This window comes from Rattus norvegicus, chromosome 9 (assembly GCF_021556685.1).
Source record: "Rattus norvegicus strain SHRSP/BbbUtx chromosome 9, alternate assembly SHRSP_T2T, whole genome shotgun sequence".
NCBI lineage: Eukaryota > Metazoa > Chordata > Mammalia > Rodentia > Muridae > Rattus > Rattus norvegicus.
The window spans coordinates 20,953,059-20,980,147 of NC_141542.1; the positions used below are offsets into that span (position 1 = coordinate 20,953,059).

Consider the following 27,089-nt stretch of genomic DNA (forward strand, 5'->3'; position numbering starts at 1 on the left):
TTGGTGAGATTGCAGACTGGTACAACCATTCTGGATATCAGTCTGGAGGTTCCTCAGAAAATTAGACATTGCACTAGCTGAGGACCCAGCTATACCTCTCTTGCACATATACCCAAAAGATGCTCCAACATACAACAGGGCACATGCTCCACCATGTTCATAGCAGCCTTATTTATACTAGTCAGAAAATGAAAAGATCCCAGATGCCCTTCAACAGAGGAATGGAAACAGAAAGTGTGGTTCATCTACACAATGGAGTACTACAGAGATCTCAAAAACAATGACTTCATGAAATTCATAGGCAAAGAGAACGAACTAAAACATATCATCCTGAGTGAGTTAACCCAATCACAGAAACACACACATGGTATGCACTCATTGATAAGTGGATATTACCACAAATGCTCAAATTCCTCAAGATTCACAGACCAAATGAAATCCAGGGAGGATGACCAAAATGCTGATGCTTCACTCCTTCCTTTAAAGGAGAAGAAGAATCCCTATTGAAGGGATAGGGAGGCAAAGTTTAGAACAGAGCCTGGAGGAATGGCCATTCAGAATCTACCCCACATGTGGCCTATACATATACAGCCTTCAAACTAGATAAGGTGGATGAAGCTAAGAGGTGCAGGCTGACAGGAACTGGATATAGATGTCTCCTGAGAGGCACAGCCAGATCATGTCAAATATCTGGTGAATGCTAGCAGCAAACCATTGAACTGAGAACTGGACATCAGTTGGAGGAATTACAGAAAGATTGAAAGAGTTGAAGGGACTTGCAACCCCATAAGAACAACCATGGTTGCCAAGCAGAGTTCCCAGAGACTAAACCTCTACCCAAACACTATACAGGGACTGTGCCATGGCCCCATCTGCATGTGTATCAGAGGATGGTCTTCTTGGACACTAATGGAATGAGCAGCCCTTGGTCCTGCCTAGGCTGGGAAAGTGGATGGATGGTGAAGGGAATACATTTATAGAAGAGGTGGAGGGCGATGGTATTCAGACTTATTTCTGGAAAACAAGGAAGGAATAACATTTGAATTCGAAATGAAAAATATCCAATTAAAATTCAACAACAACAAAATGGTGTTTAGAGCTTCAAATAACAAAAGCCACAATAAGGAAACAGAGAATTGTATGCCTCTGGTTTTCTTCAAATATGCTCAGGGCCCTATGCTCAGGGCCCGGGTCGGTACTGGGCCCAGGCTGGACCAAGCAGGTTCCTGCCGCTGACTGCTCCTCTATTCCTCTTTCCAGAGGCATCATGCAGATTAATATTGTGCCAGAGATGTGGGCAGAGCTGGGCAGAAGTGGCTTTCTGTCCTGTGGTCTCAGGATTATCTGCATTCGTGGGAAGTTCAGCACTCTCCGCCATGGAATTTGGGTGCAGGATTCCCGATTGCTTTAAACTCCCTTATACCATGTTAATATGTCCTGGGAGATGTTACAGAAAAATTAATGTTTATCCCATTAATTTGTTCAACACTCTCAACCACAGAGTATAATTTAGAGGTAACTATATATTTGACAGCAAGCATACACAGTGGGTAATGTATGTATGATGAAGTTGAAATTCACAGAGTTGGAAACACAGTGAACTGTGTAATTGCCCTTGAATCTCCGTCTAACTGGGAAGCAATTTTGATGCCCAGTCCTGATGAGAATTCAGAGATCCATCCCTCCCTGACAGCTGTGGGACTTCAGATGTTGACACTAAAGTAGTTGATCAATAAAGAAGGTTCTTAAGAGTGAAGAGTTTGAGATTACTCCTTTATTCACCAGAATATATCCAATTTAATTGATAGTAACCAGATGCATGTAGTCAATATATACAGTCTATATTCTTACCAAAATAGAAAAGCAAATGAACAAAACAACAACCATAAATAACAAAACTTCAAATGAATAGAAGGAAAACCAAAAAACCAAAATAATCAAAACTCAAGCATACTTTAAATAGAGGAATTGCGCTAAGCAATCTTTTGCTGCTCCTTTTGCAGAATAGACTTATAGCCTGTGGCTTGCCTTGGAGACATAGTAGACAAGCAGTCACTGATGGTAATAATATTTTCAAGAGGAGTGGAAGTAGGTCTGTTTTGTTGGAGTGGGGGTATTAAGGAAAAAGCCTACCAATACTGAGTAGAAATGATATTACAGACTTTGTTTCATAGTCTTTCCAATGTTGTGAATTGATCTCCATGAAACTCTTCTGGATGACCCATCAGGACAAGTACCAATTTACACGTGCAGTCTTTCTGGATGACCAGCAGCTCTTGATTGATGTGCATCAGCACTTCTCTGGGTCCATCCAAAAGTGCACACTTGCTGGAGAGAGCTGAGGTGAAAGTAAGGCCTATTCAATCCAAAGAAGTTAAAATAAAGGAGGAAAATGCAGTGCACAATTGCTATGGACACTACAGATGAGATGCAATAGTGGTGTATTTGCTGTGCACACTTAGTTCTCCTCCTGTAGCACTTCTCTCCAAGGGAGAACTTGTCCTGGTCTGTGTCATGTTCGAGTTTCTGCTGGAGAATTTCAGACCTAGCAGAGCAAGGGAATAAAGGTTTAGTGAGGGGTTGTCAATTCAGCTCTCCCTTTTACATCAGCTCTATTCAGTTGGACAATCCAGCATGACCTGTCTGTCAGCTGAGGTCAGTCCCTGCATCCCCAAGTGTCATAGAGTACCTGTGCTTGGATTTATATCTCAGCTTTTCAAACTGCTAGAATTTGAACTGTGGACTATGTACTGTACTGGAATTGAGAGAAAAATGGTCATATTTTGTCACTGGTCCAGGTATATTATATTGAATAATAACATTGTAGCTGGGTCTGAATCTGTGTTCAACAGAGGTATGAGCAACCTAGAATACCATGTGGATTCCTTCTGGAGAACATGCCCAGAATTGGGGTGAAAGTTCTGATTATGTTAGCACTGAAGGAACCTGCCTAGGTTCAATTTGTAACAACTGATCTGCAAATACACAGAGAAGCCATCTCACTTCAAATCCATTCTCACTGCACAGATCCTGTAATCACTGAGAATGTGCTCACAGCATACACAAGGAACAGTAAAGTTTATTGTGATGGAGATACATAACATCACCCCTGTAAGACTATGGTTATTGTAATGCAATTTGTGAGATGACAGAAGAGAAAATGTCCTCAGATCTTATCAGAGAGTTAACAGGAAGAAAGAAGTACAAAATACAAAGAAATCCTGAGGATTATACATATTGTGTCATCGACAATATTCACATAAACTGTACCAGAACAATACTCTGGGCAGTTCTTTAGGTGACTGATGGTGAAAACCTTGTCAGTGCTCAGCCATCCAAAAAGGATAGTTATATAGGGACAGGAAATCCAATTGGCTTCTGCCAGTCTGTGTTCCTACCTGACTGCTCTCAAAAATATCAGAATGCTTCTACAATGTTCCTCCCAAGCCACTTTCCTGGTTGATCGGTTATTTCTGCTTCAGAGTGTCCTGCATTCTTTCCTCGAATCCTTCCTTATCCTGGTCATCAGATGAGTGTACTGTCAATGGAAGCATGCATGTATGTATGCACACACAAACATACACACAGACACACTAATACAAACTGGCAAACATGCAAGCCATTTGTGTTTACACAATATAAACATAGTACATTGCAGTGTTTACTTTCCCTTTTAATGCTTAATATAATGATTCCCCAGGATACTCTGGAGGCATAAAAACAAAAGTTGAGTGGGATATGTACATAGTGGTCATAGCCTATAGACAGCTCAGTCAGTGTTGTGCTGCCCTCCCATAAACCGACATAGAATCAGGGCTCTTTCCCTATTACCAGTCTGGCTTAGCAAGTTCCCAAGGCTGAGTAGAGCAGTCTTGTTTCCCAGCAAAATATCATATGTTGGTGGTGGAATAGACTCCTGTTCTTGTTCACTGTTTCAGACTTTCCCCATAGAGTGCAGCTTCTTCTAATAGGAGCTGTCTTTACCATAGCCTGAGTGACTTCATGCCCAAAGCTATGCCCCCAGAATCATAGGAAATCTCCATAACCAGGATCCATATGAACAATGTTTCTACCTATAATGTGATTGTGTCACAGATATTTGGAGTAAATAAATAAATGCTTACATGGATTGTCTCACACTGAGTCATAATCCACTGAAGGGCTCCAACCTCTCCTACAGTTTCCCTCCTTGGACCACTACAACCCAGATGTGCTCTAGTTGCTCTAGTTGGACACCTATTCTTTTCTCTGGGATCTCTGGGTCAACTAACACTTCTGTTCCACTTAAAGAACATGGCTTCTCACAGGCCTTTCTGATCGTCCACTAACAGACCCGTCTGAATTTCATCATTTCTCCTGACTCCATTGAGGCTGAAATTAACTGAGAGAAAATGATGGTGATCGACAGCACTTGCAGAATGCTACACAGATAACATAGGGGAGTGCTTTAGATTATCTGTGCACCTAAAGGGGCTCCTGAAACTGCCCTGTTCTTGCACCACAGCATAGCTATGGGACTTTTGCTGGATGACGATACAACTCCAAGCAACTCAAATTCTCAATGAATAAAATCCAAGCCAAACTCCCAGGGGAAGCTGTAGTGTGCCAAGGTAGCTGGAAAGAAATGGTAGCAGGCAATGTGGAAAGCAACCTTGGAGAAGACACAGTGAGTGACACAACCTTCCAGTGGGCTTTCACCATTCACAAAGAACAGAGAAGGATCATAAATCAATGGATTTTATAAAGCAGCCCCCCTTACCTCCCTGTACTCCATTCCTTTGATGTGCTCCAAAGGATTTCGATGCAGACCAGTCATTTTTCCCCAATCACTTGAAAATCTAACTTTACAAGTGTTTTCGGTTCTTATGCTGTACAGAGTTAGGTGGAGATTCCAAGTGATTGTGGTGCTATATTTGATATTCATGGATGCAAAGGGAACTCTTAGATTCTTTTTCTCATGAAACATGGCAATAGAGACTCACCTGTGCAATTATGCACAAAGAAACACACACACACACACACACACACACTCACACACACACACAAAAGAACCCATACTAGAAACACTTGAAAAATCATCCAGAATTAAACCCACAACAAGAGCAGAAACATGCTGAGCCACAGCTGGTACACACAAACACACACACAGACACACACACACACAGACACACACACACACACACATACTCACATACACAGAGTCACATATACACACACTCACTGACACACAATGACACACACACTCAGAAACACATATACCCACTCATACACACGCACACACACACACACACACTCACTCACACACACATACTCTATCACACACACATACAGACACACACACAAACAAGCACAAACAGACACATACACACACACACACACACACACACACACACACACACACACACACACACACACCAGAAATCACAAGTCGGCAGAAAACAATGAAGATCCCATCATGCTGGAGGAACAACATAATATAGACTATTCAAAGCAAGTATTTTAAGAGAGAATCACTACTCAGCCATTTTTCCCAAGAAGAATAAAAAGGCCTAGATAGCACTCTTCTTGGTGAGAATGGGGGTAGATAACTCTGTTCTTGAAGTCTCAAATATCTCATGCCAATTGTCAGGTTTTGAGAACCCCTTTCCACATCCCTGCTTTTCCAAGCATCTACAGAGTGTAAGGTCAAGATATGAACTCTCCAGCAACACTCGAACAAAACAGGACTGACATGCTGCTCCTCAGGCTCTGTCAGGTACCCATGATTCAGGAAGCCTGAAGAGATGGTCTCGATATACAGGGAAAATGGGGGAGAAAGAACAAATCCACCAAAAGATGACAAAGAGAACCATTTCTTTGGCATTTCCACCAGGCTCTCCTCCTTCTAAACTATTTAGTTCCTGGAATCTCACATGACCCTGTAAAGAAAATGGGCTCTGGGCTTTTGCTTCATCTCTCAAAGCCCTGCTCTAGTCTAAAGAGGGGCTCCCACATAGCACCCTCCACACATAATGGCATGTAGTGCTGTGCTGTGTGATCAACCCATCTCCCTTAATAAACTGCACAATCTAGAAGAGCAGGAGCATTTGCTTTCCAAACATGCAATTTCCTGAAGAGGAGCTATCTCCACAGAAAGCCTTGTAAACCATCACATGAATGAACACTTGGATGAGACCTAGGTCAGGACATGGATCAGTCAATAGACAGTTACACTGGTTTGTCTATGTTTATGGTAAGACCTGAGGATAGCCTGACCCTGAGTCCTAACCCTACCTGCTGTTGCTTGGCTCTGGGGACACAGATGTTCATTCCAGCCTCTTCACAGAGCCTCTTTGCCTCCACAGAGGATGCTGGCAGTTCAGTCTGCTCCACCAGCAGTTTTCTCTTCTCATTCAGCAAAATCTGTATATTGTTCTTCAATTGAGTTTGTTCACGTAGGAGCTGGGAGTGCCTGATGCTGAACCACAAACAAAAAATGGTAAGTCCCAGCCAGCTTCTATTTGCCTCTCACTCCTGCAAGTACAATCATCCCTTCAAGGGCCCTCATCCCCAGAAATCCTCAGAATAGAGCCACACTATACAAGTTAGCACCAATTAGAGGACACATTCCCTGTGAATCAAAGTACTTCTGAAAATCCTGACACTAAGACGGTTCATATAAATCAAGGTAGAAGAAATGGTCCATAAGGGAGCTCATATGTCCATAGTATGCTGAAATCATCTGCAAGGAGAGGTCAAATGCCCTCTGAGGGAGGATAGAAGACCCAATAGCTGTACAATCTTTCCATGAGTTTCTCATGGATCATAGACACCCTGTCAGAGTCCTAGAGATTCAGAGTTGATTGATATTCCCATCATGGTGCAAATCTTTTCTATCTAGAGGATCCTTAATGGGGAAAATAAGAATTGGAGGGTCTTCTACACCCTTCACAGGTAGGACAACTGAGTCCAAGAGCTACAAATCTAAGACCCTTGCCAGGAGGCAGCCTTCTTGTTAAGAGTCAGACACTACAGAACCAGAGCCCTGACTTTGGTTCAAAGTCACACAGGACAGAAGCATTCCCTGCCTAGTGCTGGGTTCTCATCACTGTCAGTGACTCACCGGTAGGAACTGTTCACTTGTATGAGCTCCTTGTACCTCTCCATGGCATCACTTATTGAGTTGGTCATCATTTGCATAGCCATCATTCTCATCTCATGTTCGGATTGAAGTACTGGCAATTCGACATCCAGCCTGGGTTAGGTCATGGCCAAAGGAACAAATAACGATTTGAACTCATGATTTCAGAATTAGGTGAAATGTAAATAAAAAATATATAATAAAACAGTTCAAATTCAAGCAATGGTGGAAGGGAAGAAAGTGGCAAACTCAAAAACCAGACCAAAACCCAACAGTGAGACTCAATCCACAGAAAAATATTTCCATGTACATAAGCAAACATTTGTTTTGAAATAAGGACTCCTTGGAATCCTGAGGAGATATGGTTCTGCAAAGACTCACTATATAGGAGGGGCAGAGCCTGAGAGATGCCTGTTTGGGAATAACAACTGTCAAGACCACAGTGACCATTTCTAGGTCACAATAAACAATCCCTGGTAATTAAAAAAAATAAAAAACTAAAGATCAAAGCAGGTGAAACAAATTAGGTGAAATCAGACTGTTCTCTCTATTACTTAAACTCAGTATGTACCACATACTTGCTCCTTCAAAGTATTTGTACTGGTTAAGTTTATTATCCTGGGCACAGGACAACAGAGTCAAGGGACCAATTGGAGGGACCTGACCTTCAAGAGCTGGCCAGGTGAGCATTATAGAATTGACTAGTTCAGGAAGAAGATTCCTCCAGTCTGTGCCACAGCTTTGGGCCCAAGAGAAAGCTGTGATGACATTTCTCTTGTTTTGAAAGCAGGTATACTCAATCTTTGGTTTCTATTGTTACATGAATTCTCAGTGGGCATAACTAAGTTTGACAGGGAAGAGGATTTATAGCACGTCCTCCCCTCAGGAGAGTCCTGTGTGCCACCAAGGTATACAGAAGGAGCAAAGTGCTCTGTTGATCAATGTGGGCCTCCACATACTCATCACTATCATGACCTGCAAACTGTTGATCAAACAAATCCTCAGACCCCATCAAAGGTCCCAGACCTCCTGATCCTGAGTAAAACACCAACAAATACATCCACATATATGCATACCAACCCATATCCAAACGCATTTAGAATGCCAACTACATCCATGGAGGTGCCATAGAATCAGTGTATAATGAACAAATTCAGAGTAAAAGAGTGATGACCTGCAGGCATTTCATTCACACACACAGTTGCAGCAAGTGTGACCAGGTTCTTCCAGCTGTTGACAGAACCAATGCATCTCCAACCACCGCAGGGTCAACTACAAAACTGGTTAACCCTAAACACACAGCACCTAGCTTATCTCACAAGCTACTGCATGCCAAGTCTCCTTAAAATCCAGGATGAGAGGTGAAACTCTCTCGTGCTATGAGGAAAGCTTGGGTTAGCAGAGAGAGAGCACAAGACAGTGAACAGGTTACTGGGCATAATGACTACCTGTGGTCCCAATCATCATAGATATAAAGGTCCAGGATTTGGTAAAGTTCATCCCTCTCGAATTGACACTTCTGGATTTCAAATTTGAGTTCCTCCAGTTCCTTTAGACACTCCTCTTGCTGACTGATTACACTTTGGGATGATGCCTTCCTACCAAAACCTGTAGATAGATAAACCCAAGTGAATTTGCATATTTGATGGCCCATGGGAGGAAAAGACCATTCTGAATACCAAAAGGCAGCTGAGGAAGATGAAATGGTAGACTGGGTGAATCCCAAAAAGAGCAGAAAAGCTATTTTGAAGCTGGACTTTAAGCTATGACCCTCTTCCCAACCTCTAATGCCATACACGTCCTACACTCACTATTACAGGACCCCTGGCACTGAAAGTTATAACCTGACTGAGACATAAACATCTGGGATAATGTTATCTCATATCAGATGTGGTGCAGTTAATCTTGGAGTTCATAATGCTTAGCACCATCAAGCTCTAATCATCTGTGTTCCAGCCCAAAGTGTCTGAGAACTCAATTCATGACTAGGGGTGCATCCTTCCTTGTTCTCGCCATCAGAGACTTATGTAACCTACAGTAATCTAGAGGATGAAGTGCTTCAACTCCCAACCATGGATGGTCACATTGTTAATCTCACAGTGCCTCCTCCTGCCATTCATTGACATTCACAGTTAAAAAAACTTCAAGAAAAGACACTGAAGGCTTACCACTTTATGTCTTTCTCTCAAATTTAAGATTAAGAACTCCTGACTCTTGGTTTGCCTTTGAGAAATCCCAAGGCTCCTGCTTGTAAGGCCTAGTCTTAGAAGGCACATCTCAAACCTACCTCCTTGAGGATGTTCCCCAACTCTGCCCAGGACTCACCAAGCCTTCCCCAGAATGATTTCCTCCTTCCTGTTTCACTAGAGAGGGGGTCAGCTTCCCTCTGACCTGGTGCGGTCTTTCCTTGATCTCCCCTTTCCTTCCGAAATAGCCTGAGCAGCTGGCGAAACATGCCTGCTTGTGAACCCAAAGGGAACTGAAGAAATATCCCAAAGGCAGTTGGTGTCACCACAACACTGGTGACATCACAGAAGTTTCTAGGGATCTCTTAGATACAATAGATTGCCCAGTGAAGTGCTTACTGGTGATGTCACTGGAAAGTTCTATGGCCTACATACTAACCAGCTTTCCCCAAATTAATGATTTTCTGTGGGGACCCTTTCCTCCAGTCTCTCATGTGTCGCTGGGAATACCATTTGGCAACCTCTATTTCAAAGCTAGATATTTCTCTCTGCTTCATTAGAAGTCAACAATGCTTTTGCTGGGGAGGGTTGCTTACAACCCTGAATTGGAGAGCAGATTTTTCTTAGCACCCAAATCTCTAGGGACCAAGGAGGAGGGAGACATTTCTTAAAAGGAAATCTGCTACTTGAGACAATGCATGTGACACACATTTCCATTCCTAAGCTTTTCCCTTCTTCTGGAGGCCAATATATTTCTTCTATACCTCTGAGTGTATAAATCCTGGAAATATTTGCTTACTGTGCAGTCCTTGACAGCCGACATTGTTTCCATTTACATATCCATGTATTTCACAAAATGAATGGTCTATAATCCTATTTTTTTGCAATAAAAACTCCTTTTCCATGGGAACATAGGGATCAACTACAGGGCATATATAAAAGAATAAGTTTCTGTCCCTTTTATATATTATGTAGGACATCTTCCCTTTCTCAAATATAACAAGACAATTAAATTGAACATCATTGAGCAAATGTCAACCTGGACCTTGGGTTACTACGTTGTAACTACATAGCCATCACTTTTACAATATCATTCTTCCTGAATAGCCAAGTCCAGGCATGAGAATATTGGGGGCTGCACCATGATCTTTTACTTCTAGCAAACATAACAATCAGGAGGACGGGAAGGGAGTGGAATGGCCTGAGGTCAGGTTGAAGCTCAATTTTACTGGGTCCATAAGTTCAGGACGGTGTCCATTTGGCATTGTGATATGTGGATTCTGTCTTCTTATCCTAGGTTTTATAATCCCACCTGAATGTGTGCTACAATGCCACCCAACCTCACAGATGTAAGAGTGAAAATCATGTATGACGTTTCTGGGAAGAACTCTTGCCTTTTACTACCATCTGGAGTTATACAACATCACTATACAAAGCTCAAAAGAGAGGGGTGCAGATGTGCGGGCCTTAGAAGTTAAGGATCTTTTCTTCTGATTAAGCCATTTGTTTTTCCTATGTAATTTTTCCCTTGCTCTTTTACTAATGGTGGCTGACTTCTTTCCTGGCCTGAGGTAAACTGGAGTCCAATCTTGTGGATTACTGAACCTTCTATTTTTGAGATGACAGGCCCACCAAGGGTCCTACTGCATACAGAAGGTATGAGTAAGTCTCATGGGCTGGAGTAAGTTAAAAACGTCTGTGACAAGAAAGAACTGATTAAGAAAACAAGAGACCAGCTGCTCATCAAGATCACAGTTGTATGATAGTAAGAAAATGTGAATAGGGTATCAGGTGAAAAGATAAATTAATTAGGAGGTCATAGGCCTAGAAGGGTTATCCTTTGCTCTCAGTGGAGCTGCCCTTCTTTCTGCCATTCCTCGCCCTCTGCCACAGGACCAGAGATTTCCCCAGACAACTGGCTGGCCTTGCCAAAGACCTGGCAGGGCTTCTCCCTGTAGAATAGGACACACAGAGTCCTTGAGGACTCACCAAGAGGTCTCCTCCACACAGGTTCCTTGTTGTCAAAGGGAAATGTTCCTGCAGAATCCTGCCATGGCAGCAGGAATTTCAACCTGGCTGCTCTTGGTCCAGCTCACTGGGTGCAGGCCTGAGGCCCAGGGGTATCTGGGGAAAGAAGCAGCACGCACTACCTCACAGCTCTCTCTTTGTTGGATGCAACTGCTAGGACTGTGATAGGATGCTTGTTTCTTTGTGTGTTAATTAGAAATACCTACAAAGCTGATTAAAGTTGCAACATGCCTTCATACCCAGAGTGCAGAATGTTTTTAAATCATTGTTGTTCCTGTTTTATGTTTGGATTTTGTTCTTTAATCCCCTCAGGAAATTTCCCTGTGCTTAGAATGTTAATCACATGCTTTGGAGGGATCGATTGTTCAAGTTAGGCAAATCTTTTGTTCTCACCATCACTTCCCAGATAATGCCATTACTTACTTTCAAATAAGAAAACAGTCATAGAGAAGTAAATTAACCTATAAGCTATCACAGAAGAAACACTTCATGATTGTGGAATGTCACCCCAGTATTTTGTATTTCCTAAGTTATTTTTATTTTAAACTTTTTTATTGGATTTTTTTGGGTACATTTCATCTTTTTTAAATCCTTAAAGGTATCTTTTATTCCTCTCGTCCCATTTACAAGGTGGAATTTCACCTGTGATTGTTAGTCCAGATAGTTTGGTCAATGGCTTAGATATCACCTTGGCCTAGTTTCCTTGGCATAAGCTGTGTTAGAAGCAGACTCAAAGATTCAGGACCAACAAATAATAAATTCCACTACATCTGGATACCTAGCCTCACAGCCAGGAAGGGACTGTATTTCCATTCACTATTTAAAAAGATGCAGTTCAGTAACATGTAAAAAAATTTCTCAAGTATATTAAAGTGTTTACCATGGTCATACAGTTTTTCAAATACCTGGCATTCATCTTTTTCCAAATCCTAAAATTTCTTTCTTATTCACATTTTTGATTATTTTTTGGCATTAGTATCATTTCTTTAAATTTTAGTTTTTTTAATAGATATATATGTTTTATTCAAAAGTTATTCCCTTTCCCAGCTTTTGGTCCATAAGCCCCCCTGCCGTGACCTCTCCCATATGTATGGTCCCCCAATCCATGCCACTTAGAAACCCCTTCCCGGACATTCCCCTGCACTGAGGGTCCAACCTTGTTAAGAACAAGGGCTTCCCCTTCCACAGGTGCCCCAACAAGGCTATTCTCTCCTACATATGCAGTTGGACCCCTGAGTCAGTCCATGTATAGTCTTTTGCTAGTGGTTTATTTGGTTAGCATTGCTGTTCTTATGGGGTTGCAAGCCCTTCAGCTCTTTGAATCCTTCCTCTAATTCCCATAAAGGGCGTCCTGTTCTCAGTTCACTAGTTTACTGCTAGAACTGACCTCTTTATTTGAAATGCCCTGGATGTGTCTCTCAGGGGAGATGTATATCCGGTCCCTTTCAGTAAGCACTTTTTAGCTTCATCAATCTTACCTAGTTTTGGTGGCTGTATATATATATGGGCCACATGTGGGGCAGACTCTGAATGGCTGTTCCTCCAGTCTCTGCTTTAGATTTGGCCTCCATATCCCCTCCTATGGATATTTTTGATCCCCATTTTAAGAAGGAGTGGGAACATCTGCACTTTGGTCATCCTTCTTCTTGAGTTACCTGAGATCTGTAGATTGCATCTTGGGTAATTCGAGGTTTTGGTCAATATCCACTTATCAATGAGTGCATACTGTCAATGAGGGGTGCTGAGTACCTGGAAGAGAATGGGGGATAAGAGATGCGAAGAAGGACTCCACGACAAGAGTCTGATCAAGGCGACCATTTTATTTTTTCCCAAGGCTGAATTTGTACCATAAATAGGGTAACAGAGAGAGGAGAGAAGTAAGAAACATTTACCCACGCCAAGGACACAATATTCATGAGGTCAGGGAATCGGCTGATGTTGACAGGATGTCAGAAAGGTCACAGGTTTGTCATATCTATTTGTCAGCAGGATGTTGGTTTTTCAGAAACGTTACAGGTCATGACATTGGGTATCTTAACGTCACACGTTATCATGTGATTATTCATATTGACCACCACATTTGTATTAGTCTTCTGCAGCTCGCTGGGGATTTTCCATGAACCCAGTCATACTTAATGCTAACTGTCGTGCGCCCAATGTCCCGCCAGCAAGAACGACGCGCGGCAACAGGATTCTTCTGTGATCAAGCTTTTACTGTGTTACAGCTCTTCTTAGTTTTACAGCTCTTCTCAGTGTTACAGCTCTCTTAGTGTTACAGCTCTCTTGAACAGGGACCCCGAGCAGCAAAATCGCTCAGCTTATATAGACAACAGTATGCTAATTATCTCTCAGGGATTGGTGGGGCTTGGATCACCCCACTACTTGTCCTCCAGGGATTGGCGGAGAATGAATCACCTCATTAGCATATTAATGCTCAACTGACACCTGGTACATAAACCGCACATGTGCAGTACCGCTGTTCACCACTAGACGGAGCCCTAGCAAGGGGAAAAGCCTGCACATGCGCAGAAAGTCGTTTATATACTGACAAGGCTGGATGTGGGCACCATCTTTGTTTCGCTGCGCTGCTCTCTACAGTTAACCATAATAATAACATCAATAATGTAGGGATTCGAGGCCATCCCTCCCAAGAGCATACCAAGAGTGCTTTTCTGTGATTGGATTACCTCACTGTGGATGATATTTTCTAGTTCTTTCCATTTGCCTATGAATTGAACGTAGTCATTTTTTTTTTTGATAGCTGAGTGGTACTCCATTGTGTAGATGTACCACATTTTTCGAATCCATTCCTCTGTTGAAGGGCATCTGGGCTCACTTCAGCTTCAGGCTATTATGAATAAGGCTGCTATAAACTCAGTGGATCATATGTGTTTGTTTTATGTTGGAGTATCTTTTGGGTATATGCCCAGGACAGGTATAGCTGTGTGCTCAGATAGTAGAATGTCCAATTTTCTGAGGAACCTTCAGACTGATTTCCAGAGTGCTTGTGCCAGTTTGCCATCCCAGCAACAATGGAGGAGTGTTCCTCTTTCTCCACATCCTCACCAGCATCTGTTGTCACCTGAGTTTTTGATCTTAGTCATCCTGACTGGTGTGAGGTGGATTCTCAGCTTTGTTTTGATTTGCATTTCCCAGATGACTAGGATGTTGATCATTTCTTTAGGTGCTTTTCAGCTATTCGATATTCCTCAGCTGAGAATGTTTTCTTTAGATCTGTACCTCATTTATTAACAGGGTTGTTTGGCTCTCTGTACTCTAACTTCTTGTGTTTTGTGTATACTTTGGATATTAGCTCTATATCAGATGCAGGATTGGTAAAGATTCTTTCCCAATCTGTTGGTTGCCTTTTTGTCCTAATGACACTGTCCTTTGCCTTACAGAAGCTTTTCTGTTTTATGAGGTATCCCCATTTGTCGATTCTTGATCTTAAAGCATAAGCCATTGGTATTTTGTTCAGGAAATTTTCCTTAGTTTTTATGTCTTCGGGACTCTTCCCTACATTTTATCTATTACTTGTAGTGTATCTGGTTTGATGTGGAGGTCCTTGGTCCACTTGGACTTAAGGTTTGTACAGGGTAATAAGGATGGGTCAACTTGCATTCTTCTACATGCTGACCTCCAGTTGATCTAGCACCATTTGTTAAAAATGCTATGTTTCTACCATTGGATGTTTTATATGGTCAATTTTGGAGAAGGTACCGTGGGATGCTGAGAAGAAGGTATATCCTTGGTTTTAGGGTGGAGTGTTCTATAAATATATGTTAAATCCATTTGTTTCATAACTTCTGTTAGTCTTTCTATGTCTCTGTTTAATTTCTGTTTCCCTGATCTGTCCATTGATGAAAGTGGGGTGTTTAAATCTCCTACTATTATTGTTTGTGGTGCAACGTATGATTTTTTTGAGCTTTAGAAAGGTTTCTCATTGTTTAGGGACACAACTGCTATATACTTGACAAATATAGCAATCACGCAGAGCATCCGTAGAAAGCCTGTGACACGTTGGCCATATGAGGATGAGTGTCATGATTTTTGTAAGATCTTTCCTGTAATTGGTGGCATGGCTTCCCACAAACATGGTCCAGTAGTCTAAAATCTACTCCTTGGTAAGCATCTTGTTTTATCTGACTCATACACCAGATGCCGGGCCTCAGCCTGTGCATGGTCATAGTCCTGAGGGAGGATCCAGTGGCGAATCTCATCCTAGTCCAGCTTCCCATCCTTGTTCAGATCTGGGAAATCATTGAACTGCTCCCCAGACAAAACCCAGTCTGTCTCAGGGCAATTGTCCTCGTGAGAAAAAGATGTCCACAATGTACTCATCCTGGTCCACAAAACCATCCCCGTTCTTGTCGATATCCTCCAGGGTTTCCAGAACTACAATCTCCTTCATATGTTCTAAATCCTCTTAGTGTAGAAAAGCAATGAACCCGTCCTGAGTAGCTGTCAGGTCACCGTCAAGGCCTTAAACCTCCTCTCATCTCGTGGAGGCAACTTTTTAAAGTTGTGATGATCCGAGCTATCTTGGAATTCAGCAAGGTTAACCAGGTAGTAGCCATAGTTGGCCTGATTGTATTCTTCCCAGGAGATCTTTTCGTATATGTCCCTATCACAATCCTTCCAAAGTTTAGCCACATTATGGTTGATGTATCTTTTCTGTACCTGTTTGATCCAAACTTTCAGGTCCTCAGTAGTAACAAGGCCACCTCCATCACTGTCAATTGGAACAACAATTTTCCCCAGCCTCTCCTGCTCTCATCCAGGCTTAGCTATCAAAGGTCTTGGAGTCCTCCTTGCCCAGGAAGTCCTCATGATTGTACAGGAAGCTGTCCTAGTCCTCTGGTGGCCACTCGCCCAGCTCTGAATCAGGACAAACCATGTGCTCCTTGCTCATCTTGCTCTTGGCCCTGAACACCAGGAACAGTGCCAGCAGCAGCCCATGGGGAGTCCCAGGCTGACACCATACACCACAGTCACGATCAAAGGGAGGCAGCAGGGAAGTAGGGGCTCAGAGCACCTTAGCAGCTGTCCATCCCCAGAGAGGGCTTTTGTTACATTTCAAATGTTATCCCTTTTCCTGGTTTCCCATTCACTAAACCCCCTTATAACACGCCTCCCCCTTCTACTGTGAGGGTGTTACCACCCACCCAAACTCTCAGGCCTACTGCCTTCCTGTTCAGGTTTCTTCTACACTAGGGCATCAAGTCTTAACAAGACCAAGGGCTTCTCCTCCCATTTGTGCCCAAGAAGGCCATCCTCTTCTACATATGCAGCTGTAGCCATGGGTCTGTCCATGTGTACTCTTTGGATGGTGGTTTAGGCCCTGGGAGCTCTGGGTGTTTCTTACTGCTGTTCTTATGTGGCTGTAAACCCCTTCAGCTCCCTCAATCCTTTCTCTTAACTCTCCATTTGGGACACTGTTTTCAGCAAAATGGTTGACTGCAAGCATCTGCCTCTGTATTTGTCATGCTCTTTACCCCACTCTTTTGAGCAGATCACCACAGAGCAACGAAGATGTATTGTCTTGGCATGATGGTGTGTAGACAAATAGTCGATTTCTTAATTCCTAATGATGGTTCTATAAAAATTCCTAAATTAGATTTGTAATTTTAAGCTTATAATAGGACTGCTATTATGTTTTCTCTGGTAATCAAAATTTCATTGAGATCTCTTCTATTCTTAAAGTGTCATGAGTGAATCGCTTCTCCAATACCAAGGAGGCATCTACAAATTAGAGCCCATCCTAAGAGGGTATAAACCAATTAATCAAAGTTCATAAAAAGAGAACTAATGATTTACTATAGGTGCAAGGACTGAACATAAATAATTGACTGGATTTGCCTATAGGTAATTTCACTTATACTTTTCTCTTAAAAATTACAGCTTTTAACTCTCCATGAACATGCACAGCCAGTGACAGATGGTGACTGTTTATCCTGATGATTACTCTTCATGCATATGCACGTAAACATTCTCTGTCGTAAACTGATTATCCAACTTATGATTTGAATTCCTGTGCAAACTTGTGGTGAACTTTTCACCATGTGATGCTGTGTTCAGAAAGATATACAAATGCTGAGGACAAAGAGACAGAAGCTTTTTAGACAGAACTGAACTGAAGAGAACAGAACTCAAGAAGAACTTAGAAGTAAAGGCATAGCGTTGAGAGTAAGGCATTGAGAATAAGGAATTATTGTGTCATAAGAGCAAGAGGAAAGGAGATAATAAATAGAGAGCAAGGAGAACCTTCTAAGTCAAACTTTATGGAGGCAAACTTTTGTCTTTTAGGAAAACTGAAGAACTTAGAAATAAAGGTTAAAATCACTGCTCTTCAGCCTTCAACCTGGCTCACTGGCTAGCCTGTGCTCTTCAGTCAGGCTCACTGGCTAGCCTCTGCTCTTCAGCCTGGCTCACTGGCTAGCCTCTGCTCTTCATTCAGGTTCACTGGCTAGACTCTGCTCTTCAGTCAGGCTCACTGGCTAGCCTCTGCTCTTCAGTCAGGCTCACTGGGTAGCCTCTGCTCTTCAGTCAGGCTCACTGGCTAGCCTCTGCTCTTCAGTTAGGCTCACTGGCTAGCCTCTGCTCTTCAGTCAGGCTCACTGGCTAGCCTCTGCTCTTCAGTCAGGCTCACTGGCTAGACTCTCCTCTTCAGCTGGGCTCACTGGCCTATGGGGCCCTAGCACATCACTTAACCATCTGCTCATGATTGAGTGACCACGCTGACAACCTGACCGCCCTGACTTCTTAAAGTCATTCTCTAGAAAGAGCACAAGAAACCAAAGAGAAACACCACAGCAAACTTTTCCCGTGGACTTTGCTTAACCTTAAGTGCTTTCATTATTTCTTTGAAAGAGTGAAATATGATTTTGGCTATTTATATGTCCAAGAAAGCTGTGCAGTAGTCATTGCTTTAGGGTATTTGGTGCTAAATCAAAATATTCCTTTATTCTATTACGATGTTATCTGTATGCTGTACGATGTATGTTTAGAAAACACAAAACTAAATTCCTAAATCTAGATGTTTTAATACATCAGCTCATGGAGAAACATATCTGCTTACCTATCTAGACTGCCCTTTTTTGCTATACTGCAGGTAAAATCAATTTTCCACACTAATTCCATTATTTTCAAGAATTATTAAGAGTAAAATAAGTTGAACATAATGGCCAGAAAGGGATACTGTCAAGTTGTCTTATGTGGGACAAGATACCAAGCTATAACTGGTCAACCTAAAACCACCTGTTCCCAAAACTAACAGAACTTACAGAAAATACATACTTTCTTATCATTCCTCCTCCCCGATGGTCAGTGATTTATTGAGCACCTACTACGATCCTAGCACTGTGCATCTAAGGGTGTAATGGTGAATCAAAAAGCTTAATAAAAAGCCTCATTAAGTAATAAAGAAAAATGAAAGATGACTTTGAAACTCAGAATTCAATATAAGCAAAACCACCATTTCTTTAACTGGTGATTTCTGAAAACTTCATTATTTTTTCCATGGGCTTCTACCGTAATGATACTCAGTCTTGATTTTGTAAGTCACAAAAAGCAAGTCACACTTCTTTCTTGGCTCCCAAACTGTCAAAGAGAACAACACTGTCACTGTCCATTTTGCTTCCCTATCAATCCTGCTATGGATGGTAATGAATTCCAGTCTTTTCAATGTGAAAACAGGCTACCACTTGAGGGGAAAGGTTATTAAAATTACCCAAACCGGTATATTCTCTAAAATTTTCACATAGCATTTTACTGATATCACAATGTAAATTCACCACAAATATTTATCCAATGAAAATATTGAATAGCTCTGCAAATAGCATTGATAATCATATATACTTGAAAACAACTATCATGGAAACTAACGACGTAATAGGAGAAAAGTTACATCACTTAAAGGTACAGAAGCAGCAAAAAAGACAATATATTTCTTGGTTTGAAAGTTAGGTGATACACTTGATCTCTAAAGACAGGAAATGTACTTGATTTTTAAGACCTTCAACTGTGCCCTGTCCACACAGAAACTGCAGTAGATGACAATCTTTTGTAAGATTTATTTATTTATATGTGAGACCATGCAGCTGTCTTCAGACACACCAGAAGAGGGCATCAGTACTCATTACAGATGGTTGTGAGCCACCATGTGGTTGCTGTGATTTGAACTCAAGACCTCTGGAAGAACACTTGGTGCTCTTACCCACTGAGCCATCTCTCCAGCCCTCACAATGGCCTCTTACACAGCATCACAGTGGTCTATTTCACTAGATGGCTCCAGGGTTATAACAGAGAAACTTTCACAGTTCCTGAGCACTTCTGAGTTCAAACACCACCAGTGCCCACTCTGTGCTGTTGGCACATTCTGACCTGTCTCCTAAGGGTTGTCAGCCACAAAAGCACCAGACAGCATTCACTGCCCTATCCTAAAAACCCCCTCGACTCTGAAAAAGCCACATTCCATGCTTGCTCCATATTTGAGGAAGCCAAATGGTTGATCTGGCTCAAGGCTCTACTTTTCTTAGCTCATCAACTTTCTTTTTCCACTTCTTGTCACAAGAAGTATTTTTTTTATGCTGCAACTACACTGCAGTGTGTGAAGGAAACCACCATAAACTCTGGGTGTCAAGTCTTGAAATTTAAAATTCACAAAACAATTCATGGCTTTCTAATCATCACCATGGAAAATAAACAAAAACAAGCAGAACCATTCCAAAGGAATGTGCTGATCTGAAGGCCTGCTCACAGCAGGTAGGAAAGAATTAAATTATGCAGAACTGTAATCTCTCAGAGCTTTGGAGGCTAAAAAAGAGGAAATCTCTGTTGATGTTCCCTTTTTCCGAGTAATTGAAGGAGGGTATTTTACATCCTCCAAATACAATCTCTTGCAAGGGGCAACCAATTTCAAAGTAGATCAGAAGAAATCTATTAAATAATACATTCATTGCCTGGGGACCAGACCGGAGGTCCGGCTAGGGGTCCTCGCGAGCACCACGCCTCGAGGTCCCCTGGCAGGACTGGCCTGGGCTTTGTCCCTGGACACTGCGAGGCTGTAGTCTCTGTTGGAAACCCCGCCGCTGTCATAGCGCGCCCTCCCGTGGCCGAGCTGACCCCCAACGCCGCTAAGGCCCCCTTCCCTGGCCGCTTCTTCTGCTTTTTCTTTTCTTTTTTTGCTTTCTCTTTTTGTTCGCCAGGTGGCGCCTGCGAAGAGCTCGCTTCCAGCAAGGAGGACATCGTGCAGGCAGAATCACCTCTGGGCCCTGCCGGGGTCGGAGAGGGAGAGAGAGGAGTCAGCTTGGGCGGCGGTGCCCAGGCTGCGGGCACCTGCTGACGGAAAACTCGCCCAGGCACACGCACTGCTGCGGGCGCCAAATAAAACGCGGGCGCCCGTTCCCTCAGGCCCCGCGCTCACCCACGAGCTACGCGTGCCCTGAGGCCCGGCTCGGGCCCGGTCGAGCGGCAGGGGGGGAAGGACACGTGTGCCCACTCCGTGGTGCAGGCAACACGGGGAGGCGCAACATGGGGAAGCACGTGCTACAGAGCACCTGGCTCAGTCCAGGCGGGTCAGTCCCCTCTCAGGGATCTGGGGAGGCGCAGGGCGGCTTCTGCGGCCCCCAGGCCTACCTTGACCTAACTGTGGCCAAAGCCTCAGGAGCTACCAGCTGCCCCAGGCTGGAGGCTTGGGCATGGGGATTGTGGTTGCCACTCTCCTAGGCCAGCTCAGCAGGGCGCAAGCCACCACCTGCTGTCCTCACCTGAAGGCATCCTGATGGGGCTGAGAGCCCATGTCCAGCAGGCGAGCCTCAGTGCTCAGGGCCATGGTCTTGGCTCTGCACCTTGTTGCCAGCCCCTCACACATATGGCAGCATCACACATATGGCTCCTTCTACCAACCGCCACTAATCACCATTTGGACATTCCATCACAGTGTTCTCAAGAAGAAAGATGCAAACAAACACGAAAAGAATGAAATTTACAATCTTTTTTATCAGGCTGGACAGATGGCTTGGTGGTTAAGAGCGCTGCTTCTCCATTGCTCCCAAGTTCAATTCCCAGCAACTACATGGTGACCCACAACTATCTGTAGTGGGATCCAATGCCCTCTTCTGTCTGAAGCTCTCTTCTGACATTCAGGCACACTCTCAAACAGAGTGTTCATGTACATAAATAAACAAATCTTTAAAAATAAAACCTTCTAATCAGTTAATGTATCTACATCTAGAAGCTAGGAAAGGGTCACAGCAATATTAAAAATAATTCAGAAATGGTAAAGGGATGTACAAGAGTCACAAAATTCACTGGGCAAGATGGTGTTTGCCTGGAATCCCAACACTCACAAGGCTGAGGTAGGTGGATTGCCTTGAGTTCAAGGCTAGACTAAAGTGTGAGACCTTATAATAGAAAACAGAACAATTGGGGAGGGAATGGAGAGAGAGACAGAGAGACAGAGAGAGACCGAGAGGGAGACAGAGACAGAGACAGATAGAGAAGGAAACAGAGAGACCTCGATGTCATTTCCTGCACTGATGACAAGCTACTGAAATGTGAATGTCTCCTACCAAGCACTGAGATAATGCTTATAACAGAATGGGTTTCTTATTAAGAAGAAAAAGAATGTAGATGGAAAAGTAAAGGAATGTATAATAAATAAAAGAGAAATCAGATATCAGAAATCTAAATTTAGAAGACTGTATATGTTTAAGTCATAGGGGAGGGGATGAGACGATGTGGGGGAGAGAATAATCAGAATAAATTGTATATGTGTATGAAAATGTTAACTAAGAGCAACCAATGAAAAGAGAAAAGCAGGTTTATTTTATGATGAAATTGAGTTCCCATATGGCACTATGTAACATTTTGTAAATGGATTATATGAATTATCTGCAATAAAAAAATCAATTGTTATTAAAGATGTGGTTTGTTCATATTAATTTAAGTGTTTTAAATTCTTTTTATTTATTAGCTTATTTATTGATTAATTATTTAAGACAGGGTTTTCCTATGTAGACCAGGTAGACCTCAAAAAAGAGACCCACCTGCCTATGCCTGCAAAGAGTTAGGATCAAAATTATATACACACACATGAAATTTACATTCTTAAAGTGATAAAAAATTACAGCTATCAACTTGGTACAATTATTGAACAGTAATCAAGTGAATAGAAATATCAGAAACACATTTAAGGCATTAGGTTACTGTTGTTAAAAGGATCTTTACCAGCATATATAATTTAAATCATATAGGAGATACATTGTGAAAAAAAACATGAAACTGGGTAAAGATGATTTAAATTTTTTTAATCTATTAAAAATTTTAAAGTGCATTCGATATGAAAGCTCTAAGTGATATACTTCACACTTTTGCTTATATACCATCTTCAATTTTATGTGCATTCTACAAATATTGTCCATGTTTATTCAGGCTCTTATTATTTTCCCCATGACTGATAACATTCACAGAAATCATATTGAGCAAACTGTATATGTTGACGTATAATAGAATTGTATTCTACACAGTATAGCATAGAAATATGTATACATAACTTCCCATATGTGTGTATATACATCTGTAAATGGCTCAAGAAAATGAGTATCACTTTATCATTGTGGTATTATTGTCATCAAAATCCTGAGAACATTGAAATGGCATCAAATAGTGACCAGATCGGCAAAAAAATCTACAAAATAAAACTCTTATAAAGAATCTAACAATACTAGCAAAAGATGCAAAAATATTAAAGTCTCAATGAAATAAAAAGCCCAGATGAAATATTGTATAATATTTTATCAACTCTAGGATAATGTATTTTTGTAAAACTATCAATAAAAGGCCTGAATTTTGAGGAAATCAAAAGTAGTACAGTATAATTATGCAGTGGTCAATATTGATGCATACCATTTTACATAACTGCATAAACTGTCTTTCTTTTATTCCTTGGTCTACAGTCGAACTCGGATAGATTTATGGGGAACCATTACATTGTAGACTTAAACTGGATTAATTTGGGGGTGAGTAAGTCATATTGTGGTAAAGTTGCTTTAAAAATAAACCTTTTGATATTAGTACGGCAAATGATTCTCCCTGAAGGAAAAACCAGACACCAAGAACCTAGACCACTGATGTCCAGGAGAAATTTCTAGATGATAGAAATATTCTATATCTGCTGTGTTTCTGGCTTTGGATTCTGGCTGGCTGTTTGCCTCCTGGTTTGCCTGCTGTGACTAAAGGGGCAGATTTTAGTTCTAAGTTTAGTTCATCTCAAATAGCCATGTGTGACCAGTGGGTGCCATTTGGACAGTGTAGCCACAGAAAACTGAAGCAGTGTAACCAAAGACTCACCTAGGAGTCAGTTGACGTCCTAGAAGTGACTTGGGAAAACGTTGGCAATGATAGCCTCTTGGGGAGCTCACCTTCACCAAAAGCAAACTGTGAATCCTTTACTCTTCTGCAATAGTCATAATGCAACTGGTCTCACACCCACCCCAACTCTCACCAAAGACACTTGAGAGGGAGCTGAACCCACTGTGTGCTTTAGATTTCAGTTTAGAAAGCACGTCCTTCAAAGTGGAGCAGACTGAGATTGCCAAGTCCTTGGCGTGGCTCCAGGGACTTGGGCCTGATGTGGGTGAGTAGGAAATGAAGATTGACATTGGACATACATACATGGGGAAGGCTGGGTCCCTGAGCTGGAAAAAAATGCAGCATCCCAGAAGCTCAGCATGTTTATTATATAGAGTTGGCAGGAAGCAGGGCTGTTGCACAGGGCAGCAAGGAGGTGGGCATTACATGCAGATAAACAAGGAGGGGAGGAATATGCATATGCAACTGACAAGGGGCAGATTTAGCTAATCTCAGTAGGAGCAGTCTCTGCAGGGAGCAGTCTTCAGGCTGTAAATATCCAGATGGGGCCAGGGAGAAAGGTAGAGTAGACTTTTTCTGCACACACTATCAACACCATCCTGAGAAGGCATTGTCATGTCTCTGAGCCTCAAGGGGCATGGGGGCCTTTGCCTTTTTCCCATGGATAAATGGCTTTGGGTCCAAGGCATGGTCATATCATGTTTATAGCACACATCCACTTAGGGCTGTACTTCCTCAGGGCTTCCTCTGCTCCCACAGTGAGATCTCAAAAGAAAAACAGAAACCTAACAAAGAAAAAATGTGCTCAGTGAACTGGTTAATTCCCTTAACTGTACAGATCCAGTGTCCTAAGTCTAGGACTTCCTCCAAGGCTACAGAAAATCCTGTGGACCTAAAATAAGCAAAAAACAAACAAACAAACAAAAAGAAAACAAAAAAAAACAAAAACAAAAACCAAACAAAGACCCTTGCGCCCCCCCCCCAAAAAAAATGAATGGGAGAAAAAATTATTAAGGTTTTCATAAAAATTGTTTAAGAAAAACACATGGGAATTTACGTAATAGAGTTAGTGTGCTGAGATGTGAGGCCCACTCACATCTTGCAGCATTTGGAAGTCTCAGAGAACTTAACAGAAGAGGACTCCTAAATATTCTTGTGACCACTCTCCACATACTACTCACAGCTTAATACTAACCTTCATAATTGAGTTGGGGACAGTATTCACCATAGCAGATAATTGAAGCATTAGTGCACACAGACACAGAGACACACACACACTCATACACACACTCACACACGCACACACACACAAAACACACACACTCACACGCATACACACACACTCACACATGCATACACACTCACACACATACACACACAGACACACACACAAGTACACACACATACACACACACTCACGCATACACATAAAACACACACAAAACACATACAAAACACACACACTCAGGAGCACACACAAGAGAAATGTATATTCTATGAAGTTTCTTGGCATATTTTTATTTGTAATCCTCAATGCTGGAGTATTCTTGGTTTTGCTTAAAGGGGGGAAAAGTCAGGCTTCATTTTCCCCCTTTTGAAATGACAGATATCTGTGTGTTAAACATACTCTGATGGCTGTCCAGGCTGCCTCGGCCTATTTGACAGCATCCAGGTCACCTTGGTCAGGACAGTGGTTGCTCTTTTTATTGGCAACTGGTTTGCATCACAAGAGTTTTCCACATCCTTACCAATATTAGAAGTTTGGTGACAGAAGCAGCTTGAGAAACACTAAAATTATTGTGGTGTTGTCTTTCTGGAGGACATTAAAATTTACATGGTTTGCATATCGCTTTTATTTCTTAGCATTTAGTCCTGCTTTAGTGCTGTTCAAATGTGGCCATGCAGCCAGCATCCCTTTGCTCCAGGCTTTCAGCACCCCATTCCCATCACTGATCTGATGCATACTTGGTCCCAGAGATGGACAGCAGAGGGTCTTGACACACAGCATCCAAACTGCTCCACTGGTTTGCTTTTTCTAAATTCTTTACAATGGCTATTTCTTGATTTATTATTACTACAACCATGACTTGTCTTGATATTTTGAGATAGGATCTTATTATGCAGCCCAGGCTGGCCTTGATTTCCCAATTCTCTGGCCTTAGTCTTCCACCATTCCCTGATTCTCAGTTTGTTACTAGAGGTAGTTATATGGCCCCATTTCCAAATCAAATGTTCTTCTGGCTTTATTACTTTGCCCTTTCCACAGACTTTTATTAATTATGCAAAGTAGATGGTGTTTAATGTTTAAATACTACATATATTAACTCATCAGTCCCCAAGACAACTCTGTGAATTAAACACTCATTATCATCCTCACTGTGCAGATAAGGGAATTGAGTCACACAAGGTAAAATAACTTCTCCACAGTTGAACATCTAACAGGTGTGAGAGCCAAGGTTTCAGTCCAACTACAAAGTAGATCGGCCTATAATGGGTTGGCCTGTGGTGCTGTATATTCAAATGCTAAATTCTGTACCCTAACGCCTGGTTGCTTCAAACAAGGAGACCCTCATGTACACCAGATTTTTTTTTTGCCTCCTAAGTTATCCCTGATTGGTTAATAAAATCCCTACAACATGGGCTTGGAAGAAGAGAAGGGACAGAGCAAAGTTGCCCTTGGCTTGGGGGCTCAGGCAGGGTCCACGAGGAGAGGGAAAGGACATGGAGGAGAAGGAAGGAGACACCACCCCATAGGGTAGTTGGATCATGAGTGTATTGCCATGAGGGCCAGTCTGTTAGAACAGGCATAGCCCAGGCAGAGCATGGCAAGCAATACCTCAGGGTTATTGACAGGGAAGCAGAAAAAATAGCACAGAGGGTTGATGTCTGCCCAGTTCTAGTACTTTAAAGCTTATTATAAATCTAAATGTTTTGTGTCTTTTATTTGGGAACTAAATGATCTACGGTCGAGTAGAAACCTCCTTATAATATATAGCATCCAAAAGAAACACAAAATTGAAATGGCAAGGTGACGGGTAATGACCCCATGGCAAGGATATCTAAGTCATGTGGAAAGATCCCAGTGCAAAGACATCTAGCAAAGATACTGAAAGAGTGTACCCCAAAACGGGGAGCCCCGTCTCTTGCTCTGATCGCGGGCTGTGGTGCCCCCAGGAATCACGAGTAGCCATTCTTGATGTAACAGCAAGAGGTAGCTTTTATTAAGGAGATCATGGGTCTTAGCGGGATCCCGGGTCGATACGCATCTCACACAGGAGACAGAGGAATCGACCCCGAGCCTCCAACCTGGGGGGTTTATATAGGGAGGTTAGGGGCATTTGCACGGTTACACATGATTGGTCAATTGAAATGGTGCACAGTTA

The 27,089-nt window shown here is 42.3% G+C and overlaps 1 protein-coding gene and 1 pseudogene across 2 annotated transcripts; both read right to left on the reverse strand.

Annotated features, from left to right (window-relative positions):
* Nucleotides 1–1,759: 1,759 nt before the first annotated feature.
* On the reverse strand, nt 1,760–9,619 carry LOC148003453 (disks large homolog 5-like). Of its 2 annotated transcripts, XM_087568692.1 has the most exons (5): nt 9,446–9,619; nt 8,569–8,728; nt 7,103–7,234; nt 6,274–6,457; nt 1,760–2,545 (listed from the first exon to the last, which is right to left on the reverse strand). In XM_087568692.1, the coding sequence occupies exons 1-5, from the start codon at nt 9,573–9,575 to the stop codon at nt 2,540–2,542; spliced, it is 612 nt and encodes a 203-aa protein (XP_087424818.1). In that variant the 5' UTR covers nt 9,576–9,619; the 3' UTR covers nt 1,760–2,539. The 2 variants fall into 2 exon arrangements, with proteins under 2 accessions (XP_087424818.1, XP_087424817.1); XM_087568691.1 differs by lacking the exon at nt 1,760–2,545 and having other exon boundaries at nt 6,134–6,457; nt 9,446–9,575.
* A 5,655-nt stretch (nt 9,620–15,274) lies between these two features.
* On the reverse strand, nt 15,275–16,246 carry LOC148003454 (reticulocalbin-1 pseudogene; annotated as a pseudogene).
* Nucleotides 16,247–27,089: the final 10,843 nt, after the last annotated feature.